This window comes from Pseudochaenichthys georgianus, chromosome 9 (genome assembly GCF_902827115.2).
Source record: "Pseudochaenichthys georgianus chromosome 9, fPseGeo1.2, whole genome shotgun sequence".
Lineage (NCBI taxonomy): Eukaryota > Metazoa > Chordata > Actinopteri > Perciformes > Channichthyidae > Pseudochaenichthys > Pseudochaenichthys georgianus.
In genome coordinates, this window is record NC_047511.1 from 9,592,996 (window position 1) to 9,618,789 (window position 25,794).

Sequence of the window (25,794 nt, forward strand, 5' to 3'; positions counted from 1 at the left end):
CGATTTTTTTTGTATGGATCTGCCGGTCCTTGGCACAATAAAGGTTGGGAACCCCTGATTTAAATAATATTTTGAAACCACTTTTTCTACAACTTTATAGAGGCTACATTTTGTTTCAAGACAAGTATGTTTAACACAACAAGTGCATGTTTTCGCTTTTTGGGCATGGATTATTAGATTTTTTTGTATGGGGGACATGAAATGTCCTCCAATTCTGGAATGACCCAGTAGCAATTATAGCTACAATTGCACTTCCTAAGGCTGTACTTGGAAATACGTGTAATGCCATTCAATTGCTAGAAAGCCTCAATACCTTTAATCATTTAAACAGTTTTAGTTTTTGATTGCAAACATCTTCATGTAAAAGTATGGCTCGTTGGTCTAGGGGTATGATTCTCGCTTTGGGTGCGAGAGGTCCCGGGTTCAAATCCCGGACGAGCCCACCGTTTGTTTCAAGTTACTACATTTATACATCGCATGGTTTCTGAACACGATGTTCTTTCTCACCACTTATATAATACTTCTAATATTAATATGATAAAACCATGAGTTAGACTTGTATACAGTAACAAGTATCCGCATACGTGGCACTGAGTATATCCAAGCCAACCAGAAGTAGGTCAAGTCTTTGAACATTTCTCAATAAAACATTTCTCTTACTCTGTTTAGCAAACAATAAAAAAACGTATTAAGACTCCTGAAATAATCGGAAACATTTAAAAATGTGTACTGTGTATAGTATTTGTTATAGCATACATCTCCCTTGTTCACGGTTATGTCTAGCCTATACAGTGTATGTTTCCTTTTTATGTTGTGATCTTTAAGGATAATTTTCATTGTCGAACAAGTCTATGGTTGTTTCATGTATAAATGCAATGGTTTAAAGTGCTGTTTTTCATAACACATTATATTTAAAATAAATACATTTAATGTGTTTTTATATTTGTAATAATGCCCAATGGAAAGCAAAGTACTCACTATCGGCCAGGAGAGGGAGACAAAGCCGTTTGCAAAACCTGGAGGTGTCTACGTCACCAGCCGGCATGACCCCTACATCCTCCACGCTGCTGCTGCTGAGATGTGATTGAATGGGAGGACAAATCTGTCCGTCTGTGAATGAGTGAACGTACCAAGAGACATTTTATTTACCCGTGTGTGTTTGTGTGACACTTCTGGTCTTGTCAGAAAAAAAGAGAGGACGCTAACTGCTCAGAGGAGTGGACGTCAAGCTGTTTTCTGCCCTCACAGCATCACCGGGTAAGCTAATTGTCACGGCTAATAGGAAGAAGCCGGTTAGTGTTCTGGCTCTTCCTTAGCTAGCTAACTGTAACCGGCTCACCGTGAGACGTATATTCAAATATCAGGTTTCTCGCACTTGGTTAGCTTAGTCGAGCGGGGTTGAGTCAAGACTTGCTATAGAAGCTAACCTAAGGTAGCTAAAGAAAGACTAAAATGATCTTGCTCATTTACTTGTATCCATCATTCGGTGTTTTACTATTGTGAAAATACAAATCAAAAATAGTGCGAAGGCAAACTTGTGGGTGTAAAGGCGAGATATAGGGAAAGCTTTCAATGGGCAATCCTCTATTCAAAGCATAGTCTAATTTAGGGTAGGTTAGTGTTTTATGCACCCCTTAAAATCATTCCTGTTTTTGATGGGGAAGGAGCAATCAGATAATTTACTTTACAATAATGCCACTCTGTCAACATACTAATAGGAGGAAAAACCCTGCATTCAAAACATGACTTAAGTCAGTATGTATCGGTAGAATGCAGCCTACATAAAGGATCAAAGCTATGTATTGTACAGTATGTGGTCCCTGTCAGTATTTTACGATATGTTTATTTGTTATCATCAGAGGTGGAAGAAGTATTCAGATCTTGTATTTGAGTAAAATGTCCTGCAATCAAAATATACTTAAAGTACACAAAGTAGAAGTACTCAATATGCAGATCGTCCCATTTCATAATAATATATATTTTGATTTTAATTATTGATGCATTAAAGTGTTCTCAAAGCTGGTAAAGGTGCAGTTAGTTTGAATGACTTTGTATACTGCAGGGTAGCTGTTGAGTTCTACTCAGGTGGAACTAAAGTCTAAGTGTTTATTATATTTCACATCATTAATCCAAATCTGCAAATTAACTAAAAGTATTCAATAAATGTACTGGAGTAAAAGTACACGATTTACCTCTAAATTGTAGTGGGATACAAGTACTAAGTTTCATAATATCGAAATACTTAAGGGAAATACAAATCCCTTATAATTGTACTTAAGCACAGTGCTTGAGTAAAGTGTACTTAACATCACTGGTTATTATTATAAATGCTGCATTAATGTATATGTTGTATGTTACTGCTACAAATGTTAAAGGTTGTGTTTTTTTATTTTTAATATACTATTGTGTAGTTTAATATACAGCAATGTATCATAATCTATATGTTTAGCCTAAGAAATTAAGTATTGTTTAAGCACATAAGGGAATACTTTACACATGCTTAGTTACATTACAACACCGTCTGATTTTGAAACAGTCAGCATAATTATAAAGAAGTCTCAGTCATCTGACAGCCTTCCTGTGGTCTCTGTAGTGGTGAGAAAAGGGCTCAAATCCCTGAGGAGAACTAGCAATCATGGTTCAGAAAGATGACCATGATAAACCTAGAACAGTCATTTGTTTCTTCCAGGTCTATGCAATGGAAGATTTAAGATACAAAGGTGCTCTATTTTGCTCGTTTTCAGGTTCATGTTTGTATGTAATGTCTCTGTATACTCTGACTAGGGGTGTAATGGTTCACAAAAATTTCGTTTCGGTACGTTTTCGGTACAGCAGAAAAAATGATCAAAAAACATGAAATATTTTTTGGGGGTTTTTAATTATTATTAAACTGTGAATATTCACTCAAATACAAAGTATAAATAAAATAAACATTAAGGTGCAGCATTTCGATGAACTGAAATAATCTGTATTTGAACTGTACTAGTACCTAAGCAGCCAGTTTGACATTAGGACGTGCTTGTCATTGTATTTTCATGTTTTTTTAAAGAAAGATGAACTTGTCCACATTGCTTGCCGAAAGGGCAGATCTGCTGGCACTAACAATGTCTCCTGCTGTGGAGAACACACCCTCTCTAGGGACAGAGGTAGCAGATACAGCCAGGTAGCGCTTTGCTAACATGGCAACATTGTAATAGCGGTGGAGGCTTAAATGCTAGTGGGAGTTGGGTTTGCACTTCAGTCTTTTTTTTTGGTACCGGTGATATTCACGTTCGGGTGATGCCTTTTCAAGAGTGTGCAAGTTTGATGTATTGCCAGCCGCTTAACCAATTTTAGTTGAACAATGCCGACAAACAGCTTTGGTTCGGTCCACCTGTCTTTGTCCGTCATCCTTGTACGTAACTGCGAAACCAAAATGTTCCCAAACCGGAGACTTCAATGATGCTGGAGGATTTTCGAGCTCAACTTTATCTGCGTTCGCCATTTCGACAGTTCCTCAAATGACTGACTACATTTGAACGTATCCCTGTGCCTCTCGTCCAATGAAATGACTTGCTTGCTCTATGACGCGTTGAACCCAACGTGAGCAAATTACACTGAACGCTGCGACGCTGCACCTGAGATTACTTCCAAAAAGTTGTTAACGTTCTCAATTTTTTACATTTAACGTTATATTCGTTCACACGTGTACCGAACCGAAGGGCCCGTACCGAATCATTTCGGTGGAAAGGGAGGAAAAGGGAACCCCCCCCCCCAAAAGCAAAATAGTGCCCTTTTTAAGAAGGACCTCTTAAGTCCCTGGCTCTTCCAACAATGCAACAATTTACTTGTATACATAATTTGTAGAGCCTTCTTTATGGAATTGGTTTCAAACCACAGAAAAGCCATTCAAATACATTTGCAGCTTGAGCAATACTGCAATCAGAATCAAAACTGAAATGTTTGCCATTTCAAGAAGAGCTGAGATTTAGGGTGTTGGTAATCAGTTATGTATTCATTTTTTTTTTAAAACTGCTCCTGTTGGATGAATGTAACTCAAAATAACCAAAAGTATCTTTCAAATGTATTTCAGAACTGTACAATTGTAAAACAAATTAAAACTGACCCTTCATAACTGTTCTCAGGTGCAGGAAGTAGGTTACATGTGCCCTGTGGCTTTCTGCTTCCTGGTCTCTGACCTCTAAGCTGACCTCTGGGTAAAAGTGAGGGGTTGAGACAAACCAAGTCATGTTGGAACCCTTTAATTGATGGTGAATGGTGCCTTGTTGTACACTCAGGATGAGTAGACAATTCGTTAAGTGAACCCCGACATCATGCCTGTAGCCATCCTTCTCTCATCTAATGATAGTCTTGGTTTATGATATCAGCCTGAGGACTTAGCAATAATTATGGGCCTTGGGTGAAGGTGGATGAGTCGATGCTCAGGTGAACATCCCCCTGCTCTAACGGTTTATAAAGTGAACCCTGATGAAACAGTGGAGAGCACAGATGTGAGAGACGAACCACACTCTCTCTAAGAAACATATTGCTCTAAATTGTGAGGGAACAAGCGAGGGACTGCTGCCATTTGTGTCCTTAATCATAAAAGGTAGGCAATGCTTTATCCGGGTTCAATAGTGCTGTTTTTTCCTACATTTTAACTTGCTAGATTTACTAGATTTGTGAGCCCAATGTGCTATTTAACATGCCTTGCTTTATGCTTTAGAATGATCAGACATGTATCTTTTCTGATACTGACACCAGAACAGCTGAGAGGAGCACTAAGGAGAGTAACCACAGCTGGGGTCTGATTCTGAGTCGACTTCCACACACGTGGCACTTTGAGAACTAGGTAACAATAACTGTCATATTTGTTAAGGGGATATGTAGGTGCTGCAGATAGTTAAACACATTCTGTTGACTTTAAGGGTGGGATCACCACACCTATCGAATAAATAATCATGATATCCATTTCAAAAGATGCTCTGTGTCTTGTCAGTTAGCTGAATATCTTTGTGTTTTTGGCAAAACATGACCTGACACATTTTTCTGAAATTTTGAGAACAAACAATGAATATAGAAAGAAAGCTACCAGTTGAATAATCTATAAAGAAATTCATTTTAAAATGCAGGCTTAAATACTTTTCGTGGTTGCTGACTTTTTTGATGAAATAAGTTGTAATGTGGTAGCCTCTTCCACCTCAAATGTGTCCACTTATGGCGCATTTCCACTACAGCGCGGTTTAAGCGTGCCGTGCCGTGCATGGCCCGTTTTGGTTGCGTTTCCACTTGGCATAGTTCCGGCTAGCGGGTACTATTTCACAGTTTTTCTGGCCGCATAAAATCAAGGTTCTTAGCGGGCCAACAACCAGGCTGAGTATGCTAAACTAGAGAGAGAATCGCTGGCAAGGGGGCTACAACTACAACAAGATGAACATATTTGACCGTGATTTAATTGTAATACACGTTTCAAAATGATGCCGAAGTAACAACATACTGATGCCGGTTAATAAAAACCATGAATTAATGCTTTGACAAGTCTGCAGACAGACGGCAGGCAAAAAACCTTTTTAAAATGCGTGTTTTCTGAAAACTAAGCTAACGCCGTATATGCTCCGACCGTCCACACTCACAACAACGGCCTACAGACATAAATAAACCAGCGACTGTATTCGCCATGACACAGACAGTCTGTGTTTGTACTTGTTTAACTTTTGTCTAGTTTCTGAACAGATATGAGGAGCTGTGAGCTCTGTGTGCTAAGAGCTAACGGCTGTGTTGTTTTTCTGTGGTTCTCATTGAAGATGATGTCACGGCTCCGCCTACACTGCGTTACTATAGTTACTGCCCCAGCTACTAAACTGTGATGGAAACGCATCATAAAGTGAGCCAGTCCTAACAAGGCCTAACTATACCGTACTAAGGCGAGCGAGGCCCTGCAATGGAAATGCGCCATTAAGAGAAACTTTTTTTGATCCATAAGATTGTGTCTTTACTTTATTCCTCTTGCGCCAGTCTTTTTCTATTTATGTATTACATAAACATCTGATTATTTAGTATCCAGGGCCCAGGAGTTCAAAACTTTTAATCGCTATCTGATCAAATCAGATTTGGATTTTGGGGAGTTCAAAACCAAAAAACAGGATTAGGATCACTTTGATATTCGATCAGATCAGGAAATCCAATCCAAGCTTTAATCTGGATCAAATCTTCAAAACGGGTAGTTCAAACCGACAACACAGGATTGGGATCAGTTTGATCCCAAAAAACTGGATTATCTTGATCCCACCAGAGGCAGGGTTCGTACGGGTGCTTGAAATCCTTGAAAATGCTTGAAATTTGACGTGGTGTTTTCAAGGTTGGGAAAGTGCTTGAATTTTGGGAATGGTGCTTGAAATTGAGATAAAGTGCTTGAAAATGTAAATGCTTTACTTTTACAATAAATTGCTGTCTGACTGAATAGTTCGCTTTTTAGATTAAAAGAAATAATTGCTTCTCTTCTACATAAAACATCTCCGCTGCGGCCTTCCCGCGCTATGCGCGCGACCTGCAAGTGTTTGTGTTACGTGTGACCTGGGCATTCTGATGAGAGATAGATGACTGTATGCCAGGAGGTTGCAGTTTCAACGAGCGTTGGCTAGCAGAAGACAAATACAAGCCATGGCTAAGACGAGGGTCAAGCCCACGAGTAGCCTCCTGCAAAGTTTGCAAAAATAACGATGCGAGAGTCTGCGCTGACGAGCAACATGAAAGGTACGCCGTAGTAGAGCATTTTAGATTAGGCTAACGTTGCATGTTACGTGTGTTTAAGCTAACGTTAGCGAGCAGAATAGCGAACTCCATGAGGGATAATAATAATTGCAGGGGACAATCATTTCAGAGGAGCGTACCTATGTTATGTGCGTTACAGTCGCCATCGTGTGGTGTTCAGAGGATGAAGCTCTCACGGCATTTCGTGTTATAGTCACAAAATATAATCTATTGATTCGACACAGAGTGATTTTGAAAGCAATGCATTTCTACTGGTAGTATGTTTCGTGCCTAAACCAAATGTGACTTACTCTATCGAAATCAGTCGCATTGACCCGAAGACACATTTTCGTTTGCATTACTGGTCTCGGGGAAGCTCGCGAGTGTGTTTGTGTATTTTTGCGTTTGTGTACCGGGAAAACACTCACAAGAAACACCGGCTGTTGTTATGCTTGCTGTGACGTTACATTAGTCCGTTCTCTGCTTGTAATCATGCCGAAGCTTCAAAGTTTTATTTATCATCTGAATTTGCCGAAACAAGTTTAATATTCTGAAAGCCAAGACTTTGTTTATTTGAAAACATGAAAACAAACTGTCTTTTATATAAAATTGAAGTATTATACAATTAAAACTACATTTTGCTTTAATCCCATGTAATTGTAGAATGAACACAGTCTTCCTTTGGAGATGTATAAGTCAGGAGTCTTGAGTAGTCAACATTACCTAAAATCATTGTACACATTTGTACATATTATTTTCCACTTGTTACCATTGTGAGTCTATTTGTATGCAGCTCTGCGTGATTTTGTGGCTACAATTCAGGCTAATGCACTACCAGAGGTGGATAAGTACTCAGATGTTGTACTTGAGTAAAAGTAGAAGTACTCAGATATTGTTTGAGTAAAAGTAGAAGTACTCAGATCTTGTACTTGAGTAAAAGTAGAAGTACTCAGATATTGTTTGAGTAAAAGTAGAAGTACTCAGATCTTGTAGTGAAATTATAAGTACTCAGGTCTTGTACTTGAGTAAAAGTAGAAGTACTCAGATCTTGTACTTGTGTAAAAGTAGAAGTACTCAGATCTTGTACTTGAGTAAAAGTAGAAATACTCAGATCTTGTACTTGAGTAAAAGTAGAAGTACTCAGATCTTGTACTTAGTAAAAGTACCAGAGTGTAGGAATACTCTGTTACAGTAAAAGTCCTGCATTCAAAATGTTCCTCAAGTGAAAATAGAAAAGTATTCTCATCTAAATATAGTGAAAGACAGTAAAAGTAGTCGTTGTGCAGACTGGTCCATTTCAGAATAATATATATGATATGTTTTATAATGATTGATCATGAAAGTGTTCTCAGAGCTGGTGAAGGTGCAGCGAGTCTGAATGGCTTTGTATACTGCAGGGTAGCTGGTGGATTTACTCCAGGTGGAACTAAAGTCTGATTTAACACTTGATTAGATTTCACATCATTCATCTGTGAAGTAACTAAAGGGATTAAATACATGTAGTGGAGGAAAGTACACCATGTACCTCTGAACTGTAGAGGAGTAGAAGTACACCTTGTACCTCTGAACTGTAGAGAAGTAGAAGTACACCATGTACCTCTGAACTGTTGTGCAGTAGAAGTACACCATGTACCTCTGAACTGTAGAGGAGTAGAAGTACACCTTGTACCTCTGAACTGTAGAGAAGTAGAAGTACACCATGTACCTCTGAACTGTAGTGGAGTAGAAGTACACCATGTACCTCTGAACTGTAGTGGAGTAGAAGTACACCATGTACCTCTGAACTGTAGTGGAGTAGAAGTACACCATGTACCTCTGAACTGTAGTGGAGTAGAAGTACACCATGTACCTCTGAACTGTAGAGAAGTAGAAGTACACCATGTACCTCTGAACTGTAGAGAAGTAGAAGTACACCATGTACCTCTGAACTGAAGTGGAGTAGAAGTACACCATGTACCTCTGACTTGCGTTCACTACCAACAATTAATCAATAATGTATTGAAAAGTTATTTGGCTGATTGTTGTACATCGGCTCAGCCAGGTTATATGGGAGGCCTAGTCTATGTACAGGTCACTAATTTTGAAATATTAAACTTAGTTTTCTTTTCTTTAATTTTTCATCCTCGTGTAGAATGCTATCACGAAACACACATTTGGTTGTTTATAGCATAAAGAACATCTGATTTAATGTGAGGTAGGGAAATAATCATTTGAGTATGTGTATATAAATATGTAATTTACAACAGCTGTAAGATGCTTGAAAAGCTGGAAAATGCACCTTGAAAATGCAAAGTGCTTGAATTTGACTTTTGAAAAGGTGTAAGAACACTGCAGAGGGGTGGATTTCCAGTGGATTACCAGAGAAAAATGTACTGTACCATTTATTTAAAAATATGTTTCAATATAAATAAGATGGCAAAGTTTGTTACCTAATTAATACACCATTTTTAGCCTTCATGGCAAATCAATTTTATTTTTCATTTTTTGGTCACGTTTGTGGTGGCCTATTTTGTTTTCAACCAAATGTTGATGACATAAATGTTTATGCTCATGAAAGTATCACAACAAAGATTGTCAATCACAAATGTAATTTAGATTAAAGAAAAAATATCTTCAACAAAAAAAAAGTCCATCATCTGTCATCACCTTTCAAAAGTAATTGCGGACAATAGATGTTTCTGCAATGTGGTCTCTTGTCTTCCTTGTATTATTTTTCATGTCCACTAGCTGGAGATCGGTAGGATTAAAGCACTGATATTCAGGATCTAGTCATCTTGAACAGTCTGAATCTGGATCAGGCTGATCCTATCCTGAATTGCTTTGAACTCCAGGGACAAGATCAGGCCGATTTGTCTGATCCTGGATCACAAAAAATGGGATTTCAAAATCTGATCGGATCTGATTGAGATTAAAAGTTTTGAACTCCTGGGCCCAGAAGACAAAGCAATGTCTTTGGGCTACATTAATTTAAATGCATTTGAGGTGTACTCACAGTCCACTTTTAGCTTGACCTTATGTGGCGATGACTGTACTAAAGGTGTTTGGTTCAAAGTTTTGCATTTTTTGCTTTATTCATCCACTTGTATACACCACTGAATTGTTTTAAAGACAATTCATTTCATTGCAGGGGAATTCAATCAAGATTCTGACCAAAGGCAAGTTGAGTTTTGCTGTACACAAACACTGTACACCCTGCTATCAAAGTAGTACAGAGCAGGTTGACAATTTTTTAGTACAGAGAAATGTGCCACGTTTATATGAGCCCTTTTATCAGTCATAGATTGCTTCGCCTTGAGGGAAACTCCTTTTCTTTAGGCATAATGGTGAACTGATAAGCAGCTCTAAATAAAACGACCCTTTTCCAAGCTACATATAGAAGCTAAATTATTCTCATTTGTTGAAAGGTGTTTGTCTTGAGTGGTGGCGATTTGTTTGCTTTTAAATCCTGGCAAGTGCAGAAAGTGGTCCCTCGTGCACCTAATTTTGTTCTAATCTCTTTTTTCCATGTGGCGTTCACAGGCTGGTGGATAAGTGTTTGAATTAGCTGCGTCTCCTGCCTCAGCTCCTGATAGACTTGTGACCAATCAAGAGCTTTCTCAGGCAGGCGGTGATGATGGCAAGGGAACATTCTCTTGTGTGAAGACGATGTGACGCTAATTCTCATAACACTGTTGTTTGTTGATGAAGCATAATCACCACACGTGCTAATTCACTCAAATTCGGTGCTCAGACTTCCTGGTGACAATGGTGATGAAAGTCAAATGTGTTTGTTTACCACCTTTTCTTTCTTTATTACATCCTAGCTCGTGGCTTGTCTAGCAGTCGCCTGTTTTGTTTGTGGTTTCTTATCTAACAGCAACGTCATGGTGACTTTATAAGAATAGTGACATATTTTAAATTCTGAGCAGAGTAAAACCATCTGCCTGCCTCTGGGAATTGAATCCAGCAGACTGTGACCAAGCATTTTCCTATCCTTCTCTACCCTCTTTAGAATAGTGCAGGAATGAGTCTTAAAACCCGGAAACGAGTCTGGTTTTTTTCAATTTTGGGCTCCCTTGTGTGGAAGTCAACTTTTCTTGAATGTGTTTTTGGTTAGAAGCCTGAAAGAAGGGCTGTGGTTAACACAAGCATATGACATGTTCAAGTTTTGCCCTACGACAAAAAATACCCACTGGGGAATGTCTGAAGCTTTTCTGTATTGTAAAAAACAGGGATAGCTAACAAATGGCTAATTGACACTATACTACTCAACGTCATCACGCAGAACACGAGTCCGCCTTTAGCTCAGCGGTGTTGATTTGAAGTCATGCGGCCGTGAGGTTGTTTATAACATAATGTTAGCTATTTACTCTTGGCGATTTACGCTTCAAATATAATAAAAGGGATGCTAATATGTGGAAGAATCCTGCTGCACAATACGTAAGCATCATAAAGGTGTGCTAAATATCTTATCTTCTGAAATATTCCAAAATCCAATGGATCACAGTGTTTCCCACAGATCTGAAATATAATTGGGGGGGGGGTTGAGGTGACGTGCCTTTGTGACGTGCAACAACATTAACCGTTGGTCGCTTGTTAGCAGACCCTTCACGCGATGGCAGAGCGAACAGGTACAGGCAGGGCCCATAGTGATATCCCTATAGTTTAAATATACTACCCAAAAATAAACATATGGACATGGGTTACTATTTAAAAAAAAAATTATAAATGTATTTAGGAACCTATCAATGTGATTTTAAGTGGGGGTGGACCTCAAATCCTAGGGGGATCTGGTGGCATGCTCCCCCGGGAAGATCTTTTATTTTATTTTGGAGTTAAATGCATCAATCTGGTGCACTTTGAGGGGAAAATAAAGAGGCTAGATCTATGGGAACACCTATATGAAACAGAACTGTATACATTTCAATAATCATAAAATCATGGCCATAACCATAACATGACATCCCATATCCAATATGAAAAAACACTGAAACTTGTTTATAGTTGTGTGTCTGGGCTCTTGAATCAGCCTCTCCTGTCTCCCTCCTCTCCTCCTTTCCCCCTGCTCCTCTTTGAGGCAGAAGCAAAGACTAGTTGTAGCTCTCAACAAGTTTTTAAAGTGTATCTTACCTTTTTTCCCCTAGTTAACATTTTGTTTTATTCATGCATATTTTACTAATCAGTCACTACCCCTCAAATGGAAATATGTGTTTACATAAATGGTTAACAAACCGTTTGAGACTCACTGAGATCTTAGACTAAGTTAACTATCTCAACACTCAGAGAGTCCTTTACCTCACCTGAGCTGAGGTTATCCCGAGCTTGAGTGACACACAGAGACCAATCAAGGGCTTTGATTTATGATCTGTATGACAGTGGCCATGTCGGCAGGCCACATCATGTAGACAGCCAGTCGCCCTATGTGAGGCAGGCCACTTAACAGGCAAACATTAACAAACATCGGGAGGACCGGGGGGTTTCCCGATGGCCAGTCCGGGACTGGGTACAGGAGGCATAGAGCGAGGGATCATTGTCCACAAGTTAATCGATCGCAGATGGCGTCGTGGTCACGGACGAAAAAAAAAAAAGAGTTATTAAAAAAACAAATTAAATTGGTCGCGAAATATACTTGGGTGGCCGTTAATATACCTGGGCGGCCCGCCCAAGTATAGTCTGTGTGGGAAACTCTGGATCAATCCCATTGCTTTTCCTACAGGGAGCCTTCTGGGTCCATCTACACAAATACCTCATTACACCACTCTATTCTCATTCTCCTCTGCTGCTGGCTCTCTTGTAAAACTCATATTTAACTCCATGGCAGCGACCTTCATTGTCGTGGTGAAGGACTTCCCTTCTGCAGACTGCCTGCTGTCTTTCCTCGCCACCCTTTTATCTCCACTGCTACAAATAGGTCTTGGACTCTAAATGCACGTGCGTCTGAGATTGCGGTGACATCAGTCTGACCTGACATGCTGACATTTAAAAGCAGTTTGTATTGTTTGAATTGGACCGTAGTCACACTGAGACCAAGGCAAAGGTCCAGTGAAGAAGGATTCTGCTCCTTTCGTGTTTACTTTTAGCTATGCTGTTTGGACCTGTATCTCTCCTCGGCAAAATAAGGACTCCAGAGAAACTCTCTGGATTGCACTTTGGGATGTAAGCCTTTTACATGCACAAACAATCAACAACAACAACAACAACATAACACACTACTGGTTATCTGGTTATCTTGCTCTTTGGTGAATAGAGCAGATTCTATATTTGAAAATGATATCAATCAGAATCATTTTAATAAACCTTAAATACTGATAGGCCAAAATTGACCCATGATGAGTTTTACTACCTACAAAAAGAAAACATGCATTTAAAAAGAACCATTAGCCTTATAATATGATTTTTGCCATGATCACCATCCAATGAAATCTTATCAAGAACGGGACAAGCAGGAAGTAAGCTTAAATCGCTCCTGTGGGTATTGTCCACAGTAATAACTGTTACATGTCTAATTAATATATGTAATATGTATGCTAAAGTATCTGCTTTTTGACCTGTGTTTGTTGAATACATCATATATGAGATTGCAGTAGTTCACACATGTTAACAATCAAAAGGTCCATGTTTATCCAGGGCATGGCTGTCTTTTTGTTTTGCTGCTGCCTCTCCTAAAAATGTTCTCCAATACCTTGCCTCTCCTATCTCTCTTAATAAAATATAAATGTGGAGAAGGAGAGCCATATCACTTTACCTCTGGCTGATTTCCTGCAGCCAGAGGCGGGCTGGAGGCAGACCAGCAGGGCTCATAGTTGGAAGTAAAGCCACAACTCCTGTCGATAATACAGGGTTTTTTTGTTCAATATTTTATAACCATATAACCAACCAGACTTAAAATAGAAAATGTGCTGGAAACCACCAAAGGATTTTCATGAAGTAACGGCTTAGCATGTCGAACGTCTGCGTGGTTATGATCCTCGACTTTAACTTGGACAAACAAACACAAAGCCCACGTTCATCTTCACCTGCCAGGGTTCATTTTAGCATAGCTTCGCGTCACAGAGAAACTGATGCCATATTATGCAAAAGGCATGGAAATAAAGTTAAAAAGGTTTGATACATTTACGTATATCAACTCAAATCCAGTACTTTGGAAATATTAACTAACTAACCCTAACCCACTAATTCCCATCTCTTATTTCATTAAAGAGGCCCCATTATGCATGTTGGTGTTTCCTGTAGTGTGGGTGCATGCCAATGGTCTGCAAACAGTGGCGGAGCTGGGGGTGGCTGGGAGTGGCCAGGGCCAAAATAAATAAATAAATAAAAAGTTTTAACAACATGTTTATTTAGGCCTCCCCCTGGTGCCAGGACCAACAGATCCATCTCTAGACACAGCAGCCCTGTCCCCCCATAAGTGTTATATTTTCACCGCTCAGTGTCAGTAAATATTGTGCAGTTAGTATTGGACTACAAGATAGATGCAAGCCTGTACAGGTAGAGTTATTTAAAGCATAAATGAGTGGGTTGGGTTCTGGAGGTGTGGTTACAGCATTGTGCTTGGTTGGCGTGGCCTGGGCCTGGTGGTGTGGCCCAATGTGATATCTTTTCATGGGGCCCAAAATCCCTGGTGTGTATGGCCAGAGGGCAGGACCTATAACACATTGACTACCCAATAGCATTGTGAGGCTGAACAAAAGGACCCTTTGACTATGTAAATGTAGTCTTTTAAAAAAACAAAACATTTACTGACTTTTTTAGGATAGCTTAAAGTAATGTTGTAAAATTACAACCGGGGGCCTTACAGGGTTAAGGGCTATTGTTATTTACTTTAAGATGTTTATTCTTAACCTATCATTTAATTTAAAAACTCTTATTCAAATGATGTGTGTGTGTCTGTATTCCTGATGATACACTGAGAGAATGAGCTCAGAGTGCTGCTGAGCACCATAACCTAAACAGTCTGTATATTGCACTACCTTTGTATAATGTCAGCTTCGTTCATACTTTGCCTGCGGGAATAAGAAACAAATAGTTGGATATACTGGATATTATTTGATCTATTCCTCCACTAGCTTAATCCCAAATAATGTAGAGGTGTGTTGCTTGTAGGTGCCTTAAATAACCCCTTATTTTCTAGTGAGATGTATTTTTATGTTCATATAATAGTGATTTCAATGCCACCCCAAAATGATCACTGGTTCCATCCTGACACCCCACTGAAAATGTCCTGACTCCGCCACTGTCTGCAAAGACTAAAAGTTTCTCTCCCACACACTCCCCTGCCTGAAACGTTTCCACTGGACTCCATAGTGACACTACTATGCAACACTCTCACTTCTATTGGCTAGTGCTCCAACATATTGTACATGATGTGCTTAGAGGCGGGACATCTCTAAGCAGTTTACCAATCACAACAGAGCTGGCCAGCTAACCAATCAGAGCAGACTGGGCTCTGGTTTCAGACAGAGGGTGAAAAGAGATTTTTGAACATTAAAAGCGTGGAGACATGTCACAGTAGAGGCATAAAATACAATGATGAATGAAACATGAGAATGAGCATAATAGGGATAACGTATTTTCCTTTAGAATGACGTACTGTAATGGAATACTTGTATCTATTATTGTTATCTGTTATACTCGAAAAATGTAGATCTATTCTACAAAATGCCTGTTACAATAGCAGCCATACAGTAAGGAGGTTAAGGTTCAGAGCTCCTCTTACTTTTACTTTTATGAGAGCAAAGTGCAGGGAAAGGGAAACAAATGAAGCTAAAGATACGTCCAAAAAACACTAAATAAAGCAAGTAGAGGAGGATACAGTTCATTGGTACATTGGCTCTCAACACTCATATGAAACGGAACTGTTCTTACAATGTGTGTTGGAAGGTATTAAATTACTATGCATATTTTATTGTGTAAACACACAGCTGATCACCTGAGAGCTGCCGTTTCATTCAGAGCGTTTAAAAAAAACGACGGTCTGATTTCAACAACTCAATGTGTGATTATTATAGCAGTAATATTAGACACTAATAATACAGTAAACTATGAACACTGTACATATTATTGTTTGCCCGTGGGATTAGGATGATCGGTAGAGAGCCGCTGCGTCGGATGTGATATAAAAACAAAGCGATTATTGTCGTTGTTGTAAACTCACGTGGATTAAATGTAGTGCATTCATTTCAACTCGCGAAATATGATACATTAAATGATCACGAGGATCACGATCGAACATCGTTTGTTTGACCCTGGATGCATTTCCTGATCTAAAAACATAGCGATGGTTTTGTACTTACGCGGCGTAAATTACGCCAACGTGAATTAAACATTATTTTGTTAAATGAAAACATGGTGATGTTTAGTAAATGATTACATGTCTCTTACTTAAGCACAGAATGTGATCCTATCCGTGACATATATGGATCTTAACAAATATCCGCTATATCAGATCCCTGTAGATCAGCTGTTTATTTCACATGAGTTCCAGTGTGGCAGCTTTTCACGGCTCCCCCTGGTGGATCCATGATCCATTGCTGCTGGTTTCATTATAATTAAATGTATTTATCAAGGGGGCGTTTCAAGTCCTGCGGGGGGGTTTTCCTTTTCAGCAGGGGCCCACCCCGTGCCGATCACGGACCCGCCCGGGTAGGCGTCTGAAACGAAGCGCTACATCTGTAGATGTTTTCTTTTTGCCTCCTCAGAGAGGGAAACCGTTGGTGAGTAAATGCCTATTACATGAAGGAGAAGGCAGACAGACTATCCATTTTCAAGTTCTGTTTGCTCAAGGGCATCTCAGCAGTATTTTTAAGAAGAGAGGAGAGGCTGTCTTATTTTCTTTCGACTCTCCTGGCTTTCTAAACAACTTCTCTGGAGTTCCTAAGCTCATATACAGCTGCAGTATATCCCTGTCAGATTCCTAACTAAATTGCCATTTATTTATTTAGGATTAACCAGGGAAGCTCATTGCAGATAGAAAAGGAATGGTGTGGGTTTGGCTCGGTGCTGGAGTGTTTGGAATCTGAAGAAGTCCACGGTAGAGTGAATACGGAACATTGAAGATGGCAGCTGCCTTGTCAGATTTCCCCACCGGTGAATCGTAACCTCTGTTTTACCGTCTGTCTCTCTCCTCTCCAGTCCACTGCACTTCCGAGGAGCTTGCTGCTTTCTTCAGGCGTTTCTTCCTCTCCGCTCGCTATTTCCCCAGACCGCCTCGCTGCTCCCAGGTAGCCTGTGGGCATTACTCGGCACGCCCGGAGCCTCCAGGCAGACAGACCCAGCTATCATTAGAGGCTCTGTAGGAAAAGGTGAGCGTTTTTCACACACAAATGAATGGGTGTGATTATTCAGCCCACTTTTGCATGTGGACCTGCCGGCTGCACTGTAATGAATCAGTGCTCTGTGCGTTGAACCACACGGGAACAGTTTTCCATATGTGTGTGTGTGCTGTGTACATTTGAAGTGTGTGTCGGAGATGGCTAAAGTGCATGCACTATGCAGTTGACATGCTTGCATAATGTTTTGGCTGATTTATAAAAAAATTGTTTGTAATCCTGCTGTGTGTGAATTGAAACCGGCACTATAATAAAAGCTGATATCACTTTAAAGTATTTGTTCAGATAGTATGAATTATCAGTACATGTTGTGTTTATAGAGCGTTACTGTATTCCTTTGCTGGGTTATTACCTTGGTGTATTGTGTGGTGAATGTGTGCTATAATTGTCTGTAATTGTGTGTAATTGTGTGTAATTGGCGGCTGTATTTATCCCACCAGTTCCCTCCTCCCTCTGTGTGCTTTGAGCCTCAGGCAACGGCCTAACACTGGGCCTTTGAACCCTTTGGGGGTTTCATTTGCTATAGGAGCACCCCTTTTCTACGCAACGCAAAGCAATAAATATCAGTACATAGTATAGTTATCAATGCTCCCTTTTTTCAGTTCTGACTCTGCAGTCAATGGTTCTGACCCACAGTTTTCTGGGACTACTAAAAATGGGCCGCAAGTGTTTCTTTAAACTTGTCTTGACATGTTAGTTGATCAGCATCATTCAGGCTTTAATCAACTTTTTTTATCTATGCAATGTTATTTATTGCTGTATGTGTAGATTAGTAAAACCACAATTTTACAACAAAAGTATTTGGATTTATTTTGAAAACACTGTTTATATTCAGTGCTATATAGTGTATTTAGAAGAAGAGATCATTCCCAAGGAAACGTTTATTTGAGCTCTGTTATTTAGATTCAATCACACATAGTAAACACATGCACAAACAGGACCTATACACATGCGTTCATTAAAGGGGCCCTATTCAGCTGGTTAGGGTTTTCCCTTCCCTGTAGTTGATAGGTTTTTGTTCATTATCGGCAAAGGCTAAAATCCCAAAGTTCCCTCCCACTCCTGGACACCAATCTGGACTTGAGCTAGCGACCATTTGTTTTGAAGTCCCTACAGACTGAGCTCTAGCTGCCTTCTGTGTAAAGAGTATCAGCTTTTTGTATTTGTCGTTTCAAAGGTTTGGTTCAACTATTGTTCTTATCCTCGACCCCCCCAGGTCACCATCGTCCCCCAGCCAGTGAAGAAGCCATGCTTATCTGCTCACCTCATGGCTGTGCCGCAGTGACCATCACCCCCCTCCAGTCCAAGCTGGTGTTTGTTCTGGCCCTGGCTGTCCTGTTCTGCCCCTTTGACCAGGTGACATGTAAGGGGGAAGGTCAGACACAGTCCCCTGCCCAGGTGCTGCAGGACCTGCTGTCCCGCTATGGGGACAACAGCACCATCACGGTGCCCCAGCTGCGCTCCCTGCTGGCCCTGCTCAGCCAGGGTCAGGCTGAAGGGGACAACATCAGCAGCAATGTGCCCGAGACACCTAAAACAACCACGCCCCCCAAAGCCAACAGCTCCAAGGTGAGAACAAAAGCACATCTTGTGTTCGCAATATGAATATATGAAACAGTCAAATGTTGTTTTACCTTGATATGATTTGATGTGTTCATTAGGAGACACGAGTAGAGACGACAGTCCGTCTTTGACCATTACTCACACAACTATTCCCTGTTATCCCTTCAGTGTGAATCAATCTTTTAAACTGAAAAATGTCAGTAAATAGCCCACGTTTCTTTGTTTGCTGACCAGCAGTCAAAACCCAAAGATATTTTATATACTACAACATTATAATAACTATTGATATTGTGGTTTTTTCTTGTCAATTGAATGATCATGTAATTCGTGGGACTTGCTGCGGAATACAAAGCTTGGTTCAGAGTCATCATATCAGAGCTGCAGTTCCCTAACCCTATAGGTGATAAGGTTCCTTTTATGGCCTTCTTTAACGATGGCTCCTGACATGGACTTGCTCCAAGGTGGTCCCATTATGCGTTAGAGATCTTCTGAAAGAGTGGGACTTGGTCTAAATGCAGTCAAATCAGATCTGTGCTCATGCTCTTTTGATCTTGGGTTAATTGCACGAGTAAAAGTAATCTTTTCTAACAAAGCTGCACATATATTTTGATGCATCAAATAGTGTTGGGCGAAATGCCGACATTTTCAACAACTGGAATTGGCGATATTATAGTGCGTGTGTTTTACAGCGCATCATGTGAAAGCAGCTTAAGTCTTTGGTTGAGGAACATTCAATTAGCAAAATAAAAAAAATCTAATTGTCAAAAGAACCACCCAAAAATGACCCAACCCTAGCATTATGTTACCAGCATGGGTGTTTCCAAATGTTGGTCAAATATGCAAACGGCACGATATTTGCATTACTCACCACCAGACACAAAAAAAAACATGGTAATCTTTTGAATGGCTGGTAAATTCAAACTCTAGCCATTAAGCAGGTGGCTCTTTAAAGGCTATTTAAATTAATCTCAATTCTGGGTGTTTCTAAATCACTTAATCTCTAAACATTTGTAACATTAAAGAGATGTAAGGGTGTTCTTGTATCCTCCATGGAGTGTCTCCTTAGCCTTTTGAGTATTCACCTTCTTTTTTAAAAAGTTGTAGCAGTTTCAATTCTTTTGGTGGAGCCTCAGCGTCCCTGCCACACTGAAGCAGGCACGGTAAATCCAGCTTTAATCCCGCCTGGAGGAAGCGGGAGCCACCGGTACCAAATAGCTGAAATACTTAGCATATTTCCCATGCTTATTGTCGTCGATGATTGACTCACTTGCTGATCTGCTTTTGAATAGATTTAATCTGATTAATGTTGGCAAAGTTCTGAACCCTTCTGAGAAATGAAAGGGAACAAAAGGTTAAGGTCAGACGTTTGCAATGGATTCACACCATTGTGTGCTGCTGTCACACAGCACAAACATAGGGAGATCCTGTTGTGGTTAAGATGTGAGACGCTTCAGCCACGTGTTTAGTGACGTGTCGCCGGAATGAGCTTTCAGAGGCAGCTACTCATCTCTGTACACACGGCATTGCATTATTCACAGATGCCACAGTGAAATGTATCTTGTTTTTCTGAGGACAGTTCATAGTCAGTATTGGAACTCCTTTATGTATAGGTAGATGTACAGTGTTAGGGCAAAGAGACAGCGCAGATACAAAGGCAAACACTAAGTTAGTGGACTAACATATTAAATCAAATACACATAAAATACTATAACAAAAGCATACAATCGTTGAATAGCATATTGAATACATTTACTGCTGTTGTCAAAAGCACCTCTTGTGTTTTAGCTTCAGGAAATGCAATATTATTTACACTGATACAGCATCTATTGACTTTTCAATGTGAGCAAATGGCAAGCTATCTTTTGGCACCTTGGGGATGAATGCCCATTTCTAGCTTTATTTAAACTTATATAGAATTGATGAAAAGAAGCAGAAAACTTACTAGGTTTGGGTCGGTTAAGGAAAATAATCAACACTTGGTTTCAATACTGTCCCATCTTACTATTTGTCTTTTTTTATGATGTGATGAATGACACTTCAAATACACCAAAGCCTAATGTGATGAGTTCACATGTGTTTGTTTGGTCTAATCCAGCTGGAACCAAACAAGGCTTACTTTAAAAAACATGTTTCAGTAACCTAATCTGAGTATCAAAATGTTGCCTGAATACTGATTCATTTTGTACAACCTCAATCCGTTTTAGTGTAAGGCATACAGTTAAGTTCACACACACTATTTTATGAACATATAGGTTCAGCTATTGAATAAAAGAAAATGAAAACCATAAAGCAAATTCAGCCAGACGTCGTATAGATTCACACTTAGCCTACAGAACAATACAGTTTACAAAGAAGAAATAATATCTGATCCTTTTACAACAAACACTATAAGCTGTTTTTTGTAACATTATAATCCTGCTAGTAATCAAAATGTAATCTGTTACTGCCTAAGCCTGGCAATAAAAACTAACTTCTTTGGGCTAACTGGCTGACTTTAATTTCCAGTGCTTGGCTGCAGACACACTGGCCATTTACAGCATCAGTGAGCAGTCGCGGCTGGATGGGCAGGGCCTCCAGGAGCTGTGCCCCACCATGCTGCAGCAGCTGGATGCTGGCACCTGCAGGGCGCAAAAAGAGGAGGAGTCAAGCATTGGCCCCAGGCCAACGGACGCCGAAGGTGAGCACGGATTTGATACTTATCTTTAACACGCTATTTATCGATCTTAAGAACAATCAACATATGTTTCTTGTAAGATTCCTGTAATGAACACTAGGTTACATTCTTTTGATTTAGAGCAGCGGTTTTCAAAGTGTGAGGCGCGCCTCCCCGGGGGGGGCGCCAGATATGATACAACAACAACAATGGGGGACTGCGTCTACAAGCTACAACACTTTTTTCTTTTCTTCTGTGACTTCAAATCTGGTTCACAGATACGTGGATATTTTATACAAGTGTAAATGTATGCACACAAGCTCAGATTTGTTTTCTGCAAGTGCTCACATTAGGTTTTACAAGCTCTCGCATTTTGCACCATACCTACCTTCATACCAGAGAGCTTCAGGGGAGGCGCAGCATCACATTTGTTTAACGAGAAACAGTGAAATCTAGCTAGTTAACTTCAGCTAACATTATGCGAGCGGCAACATGGATCGATTTTTAGTGAAGTTACCTAAAGTGAGAGAGGAGACAGCGTCTGGCACAAAGCGTGTGTCACTTGGGGCGGACTGGTCCTCTGTAGAATCTGTAGAATTGCAGAACGGCCGTTGACGGCGGGCTCGGTTCGCTGACGGCCGGCACCGCCCTTCATTTTTTATGTTTTTAAACGGCATCATTGAAGTTGCGCTGACAGGCGACAGAGGTCCACCGTTTCCCCGCAGCGAGGCTCCCCCCGTTGACAGTCCACTAGCGCCCCCTCTTACTGGACCTCTTCGAAATGCAATTGAATGCCCCTGCATTATAGCAACAACAACAATAATAATAATAATAATTGGAAGGGGGGGGGCGGGGCTGTTATGTTCTCTGAGGGGAGGCTCACCTTCCCACACTTTGAAAACCCCTGATCTAGAGGATAACAACAAATCCAATGAAAAGACCAAAACTAACAATTAATTAATTGTACTAAAGGAGCATATTCCAATGATCATTTGAATAACTAAAGAGGCCCTATTATGACTTTTGGGGTTTTCCCTTTCCTGTAGTTTGTTATATAGGTTTTTGTGCATGTTGATGGTCTGCAAAGGCTAAAATCCCAGCGTTCCCTCGAGAGGGAGTTTCTCTCCCCCCCCCCCCCCCCCTGCATCTCCATTGGAATACTTTGTTTACTTCTGTAACGTAGTGCGTCACATTGCAACACTTGAGCTTCTATTGGCTAGGGCTCCAACACCTTGTAGGCCAAGGGTCGGGACATTTTTCCAAGCATGACCAATCCTAACAGAGACGGCCAGCTGACCAATCAGAGCAGACTGGGCTCTGGTTTCAGACAGAGGGTGAAAAGAGGTGCTGCAGCACAGGCAGTACGCACGTCTTTTTGAACATTAAAGCATGGAGACGTGTCACAGTAGAGACACTAAATACAACGTATGAACCTTAAAATGTGCATATTAGGGCCCCTTTAATCATATTTGTTTTGGTCTTTCCAATGAATTTGTTGACTAAAGAAAAAGGTATCGGCAGCCTTATCCTTTGAATGTATTCTTTAACTGTACTGTACTCTAAATGTACTTAATTGCATTTGTGTTGTCTGTTGGTAAACAACTTTGCAGTTGGTGATATTTCTTTTCACAGCTTTTGTATCTGTTCATTGTGTAACTAACTACATTCTGCCTATTCTAGAGAGACTGCATCATCATTTCTTTCAATCACTAACTTTTGAATGTTTGTCCTCGTCTCTCTTTTTTTTACAACTGTATTTTCAGCGAATACATGGAGGCTTTAACAAACACATTTCTCCATCAGCTCTGAGCTCCAAAGTGTGTGTATTGTTGCCTGGAGACAGTGCTATCATGATGTCCCCAAACGAGATGAAAGCCATAACAATCACGCACAGATAGCCAAGGCTCAGATTGGATTTCTCAGTTTGTCTACAACAGCAACACGTCCTGAAATCGTGCCTCAGTCAGCACATCAGATAGGAAGCAGAGATGTCCTCCAGGTAAAGACAGTGGGACAGGAGACCGTCCCTGCCACAAACTGCTCCTCTTTCCTTGGCTGCTGACTCATTGTAACTCCACACAGACGGCTCACTTTACACAACCATTAGGACGTCCTTGCGAGCCCTGGAAGTCATTTTGGTCTCTCCATCCAATTTAACAAGAGCTATAGTTGAGTGGAAACTTCATTTGAATTGCAGTATGTGACTCTCATAAGAAGCTAGCCGATGGCAGACTTTGAGAACGTGGCCATCTTGTGCTCTGTCCGGCCCTCGATTGTCAAAAAGCTTAAAATGGCCTTATTCAGCTATTTTGGGTTTTTCCCTTTACTGTAGTTCTTTATACAGGTTTTTGTGAATGGTCTGCAAGGGCTAAAATCCCAAAGTTCCTCCAGAGAGAGTTTCTCTCCCACACACTCCCCTCCCGCCTCAAACGGACTCCTTTGTTTACTTCCAACAACATAGTGACATCACTATGTAACACAGTTGATAAACTTCAAATATATGAAGCCATCATAGCCTTGGTAAACCAACTCTCACATGTCGGTTAGTTTAACCGCACTCATCTCATTCTTCATCGGGTAGAGGAGAAATATGTTATCTATCTCTCCCCTTCCACTGATGCATGTTTATTTTTCTTATCACCCTCTCATTCCCTCAGCTGGCCTCACACTCGCCCTTGTAGACCGCTTATTTTGGCCTGAGATCTGTTTTCTTTGCCTTGGCTGTGAAGGTCTGCCAGCAGCAGGGAGGCGGAAGCCATGGAAATTCAACTCTCTCTCGTATATCTTGATCCTTTCTCATTACCTAAATGTGATGTTTTTGCAAAGATTTTTTTTGTTGGCATAAAATCAGATCAGATTTACTGTCGAAACACATCACTGGTCACGTTAACGTCAAAGCACAAACGGCACGATTTTACTTGTTTTAGGGTGTTGATGCTGATTTAGTATTATCTTTGCTTATGTCTACTTTTTATCCCTTTTGACACCATGCCTAGCAACTATCTTAAAGGTTCCATGTCATGGCCTTTTCTACTGATCATAATTCCATTGTTGAGGTCTACTAACATAGATTTATACTGTGCAATCTTCCAAACTCACATTGGTTTCTCATACAGCATCTCTGTAAAGTGTGTGTATTCAGCAGTATTCACTCTGTCCTAAACGGCTTGTTGGAGCTCCTGCCCCCCCCTCCCCCTCCCTGTGCTCTGATTGGTCAGGACGTTGCGCGGCTCGCTGCTCAGTGAGCTGGCTTACTGGTGTGGTTTCCGGGTCGGCGATACAGCGTGATAGCTACTCATCCTGAGCACACGCAAACACTCACAGCCGAAGTAAAAACAACAAGTGTGGCTTGATATTGAGTAAGAAAAAGGTTGATAAACGCGGTGAGAATGGGTCCCAACTTGTCTATTACCAACCAGGGAGCTCTAAAGGTCCCCCCACTGCGTTTGATAGTGACGCCAAGGGATCCTGCTGTGTGAGGAGCTCCGCGGATTGGTCCACTTTGGTTCCGGGAAGAAACAAATGGAAAAATAAAAATCTCCAACGAGGCGTTCTGGGGCAGCGTAGACGGGTCTTTTCTGTGTTTAGAGTTTTACTCGCTACAGGGTGTACTTTGAGGGTTTGTGACTCTGCAGACCGTTTACATGCAGACAAAGCTACATAACACACAAGGGGACGGGTAATAACCAGAAAAGCATATGATGGGAGCTTTAAGATGTTCATTATCAACTGCTACCTACAGGCCGGCTGTTTTCAAATGACCCGCAAAACTACGTGTTATCTCTTTTGAAGAAGAGTTCTCTAGTTTCTTGTAACATGAATAACTTCAGGTCGTTTTATGAAAGTCAGCAGGATAAAAAAACAGGAGTTGATGGAACTAGTGATTGAGTTGATCGAGATTGATCTAGGTGGAATATGGACCAATCAGAGATTTGTGTCGGTGCTGGACAGGCCAGATTTGAGATGTACTGTCGCTAATTTAAGGGCACCATTTTGATAGCACTTTAACTTAAAAGCAAACTTTTACTTTGTTTTTGAGTTGTACTTTATAGAGGTTTACCTTTGCGTTACCACAAACCCCCTAATCTAGATTCGGTCTCCTTTCTTAACTATGAGAAGGTACAGTATTTAACAGCATCTGATTGGTCAGAAATCTCCCCTAATTTGAACCTTTCTTTCCCATAAACTTCACAGGTTCTTCAGCCAAAAATGAGAGTAAAAGTCTTAACACATTTTCACTAACCTTATTTAGTTTTTACAGATGTTTGTTAAAGCAGTGGTTCCCATTTCTGGCTTTTGACCCTTAAAAGCCACTTGCAACCCCTTTTCACAATTTGCATATTTCTGTATTGTGGGCAAAAAAATAATAATATGTGCATGTTTTAATGTTACATCTTCCTCTTCCATCCAACCTTCCTGCCACTCAAACCTCTAGTGTGGGGTTTTTGTTTCCTGAGCGTCACAATCATCAATCTATTCTCCCTCACCGGAGTCTTCATCATGCCCCTGATGAAGACGCGCTATATGAAACACGCGCTCACC

General features: G+C 40.5%; 1 protein-coding gene and 1 non-coding gene across 5 annotated transcripts in view; both read left to right on the forward strand.

Moving 5' to 3' along the window:
• The first annotated feature begins 370 nt into the window (after positions 1-370).
• trnap-ugg (transfer RNA proline (anticodon UGG)) lies at positions 371-442 on the forward strand. Its single transcript has one exon. It is a non-coding gene; the product is annotated as a tRNA-Pro (tRNA).
• A 611-nt stretch (positions 443-1,053) lies between these two features.
• The window catches only part of slc39a14 (solute carrier family 39 member 14), a 37,550-nt gene continuing 12,809 nt past the window's right edge, over positions 1,054-25,794 (forward strand). Inside the window, exons 1-5 of one of the 4 annotated variants that reach the window (XM_034091035.1) lie at positions 1,054-1,257; positions 16,650-16,738; positions 16,840-17,009; positions 18,253-18,605; positions 21,105-21,276. In XM_034091035.1, coding sequence (XP_033946926.1) covers positions 18,285-18,605; positions 21,105-21,276 — 493 coding nt within the window. In that variant the 5' untranslated portion in view covers positions 1,054-1,257; positions 16,650-16,738; positions 16,840-17,009; positions 18,253-18,284. Of the gene's footprint in view, positions 1,258-16,353; positions 16,739-16,839; positions 17,010-18,252; positions 18,606-21,104; positions 21,277-25,687 lie in introns of those variants that run through there. The other 3 variants (XM_034091036.2, XM_034091038.2, XM_034091037.1) reach the window with 3 other exon arrangements.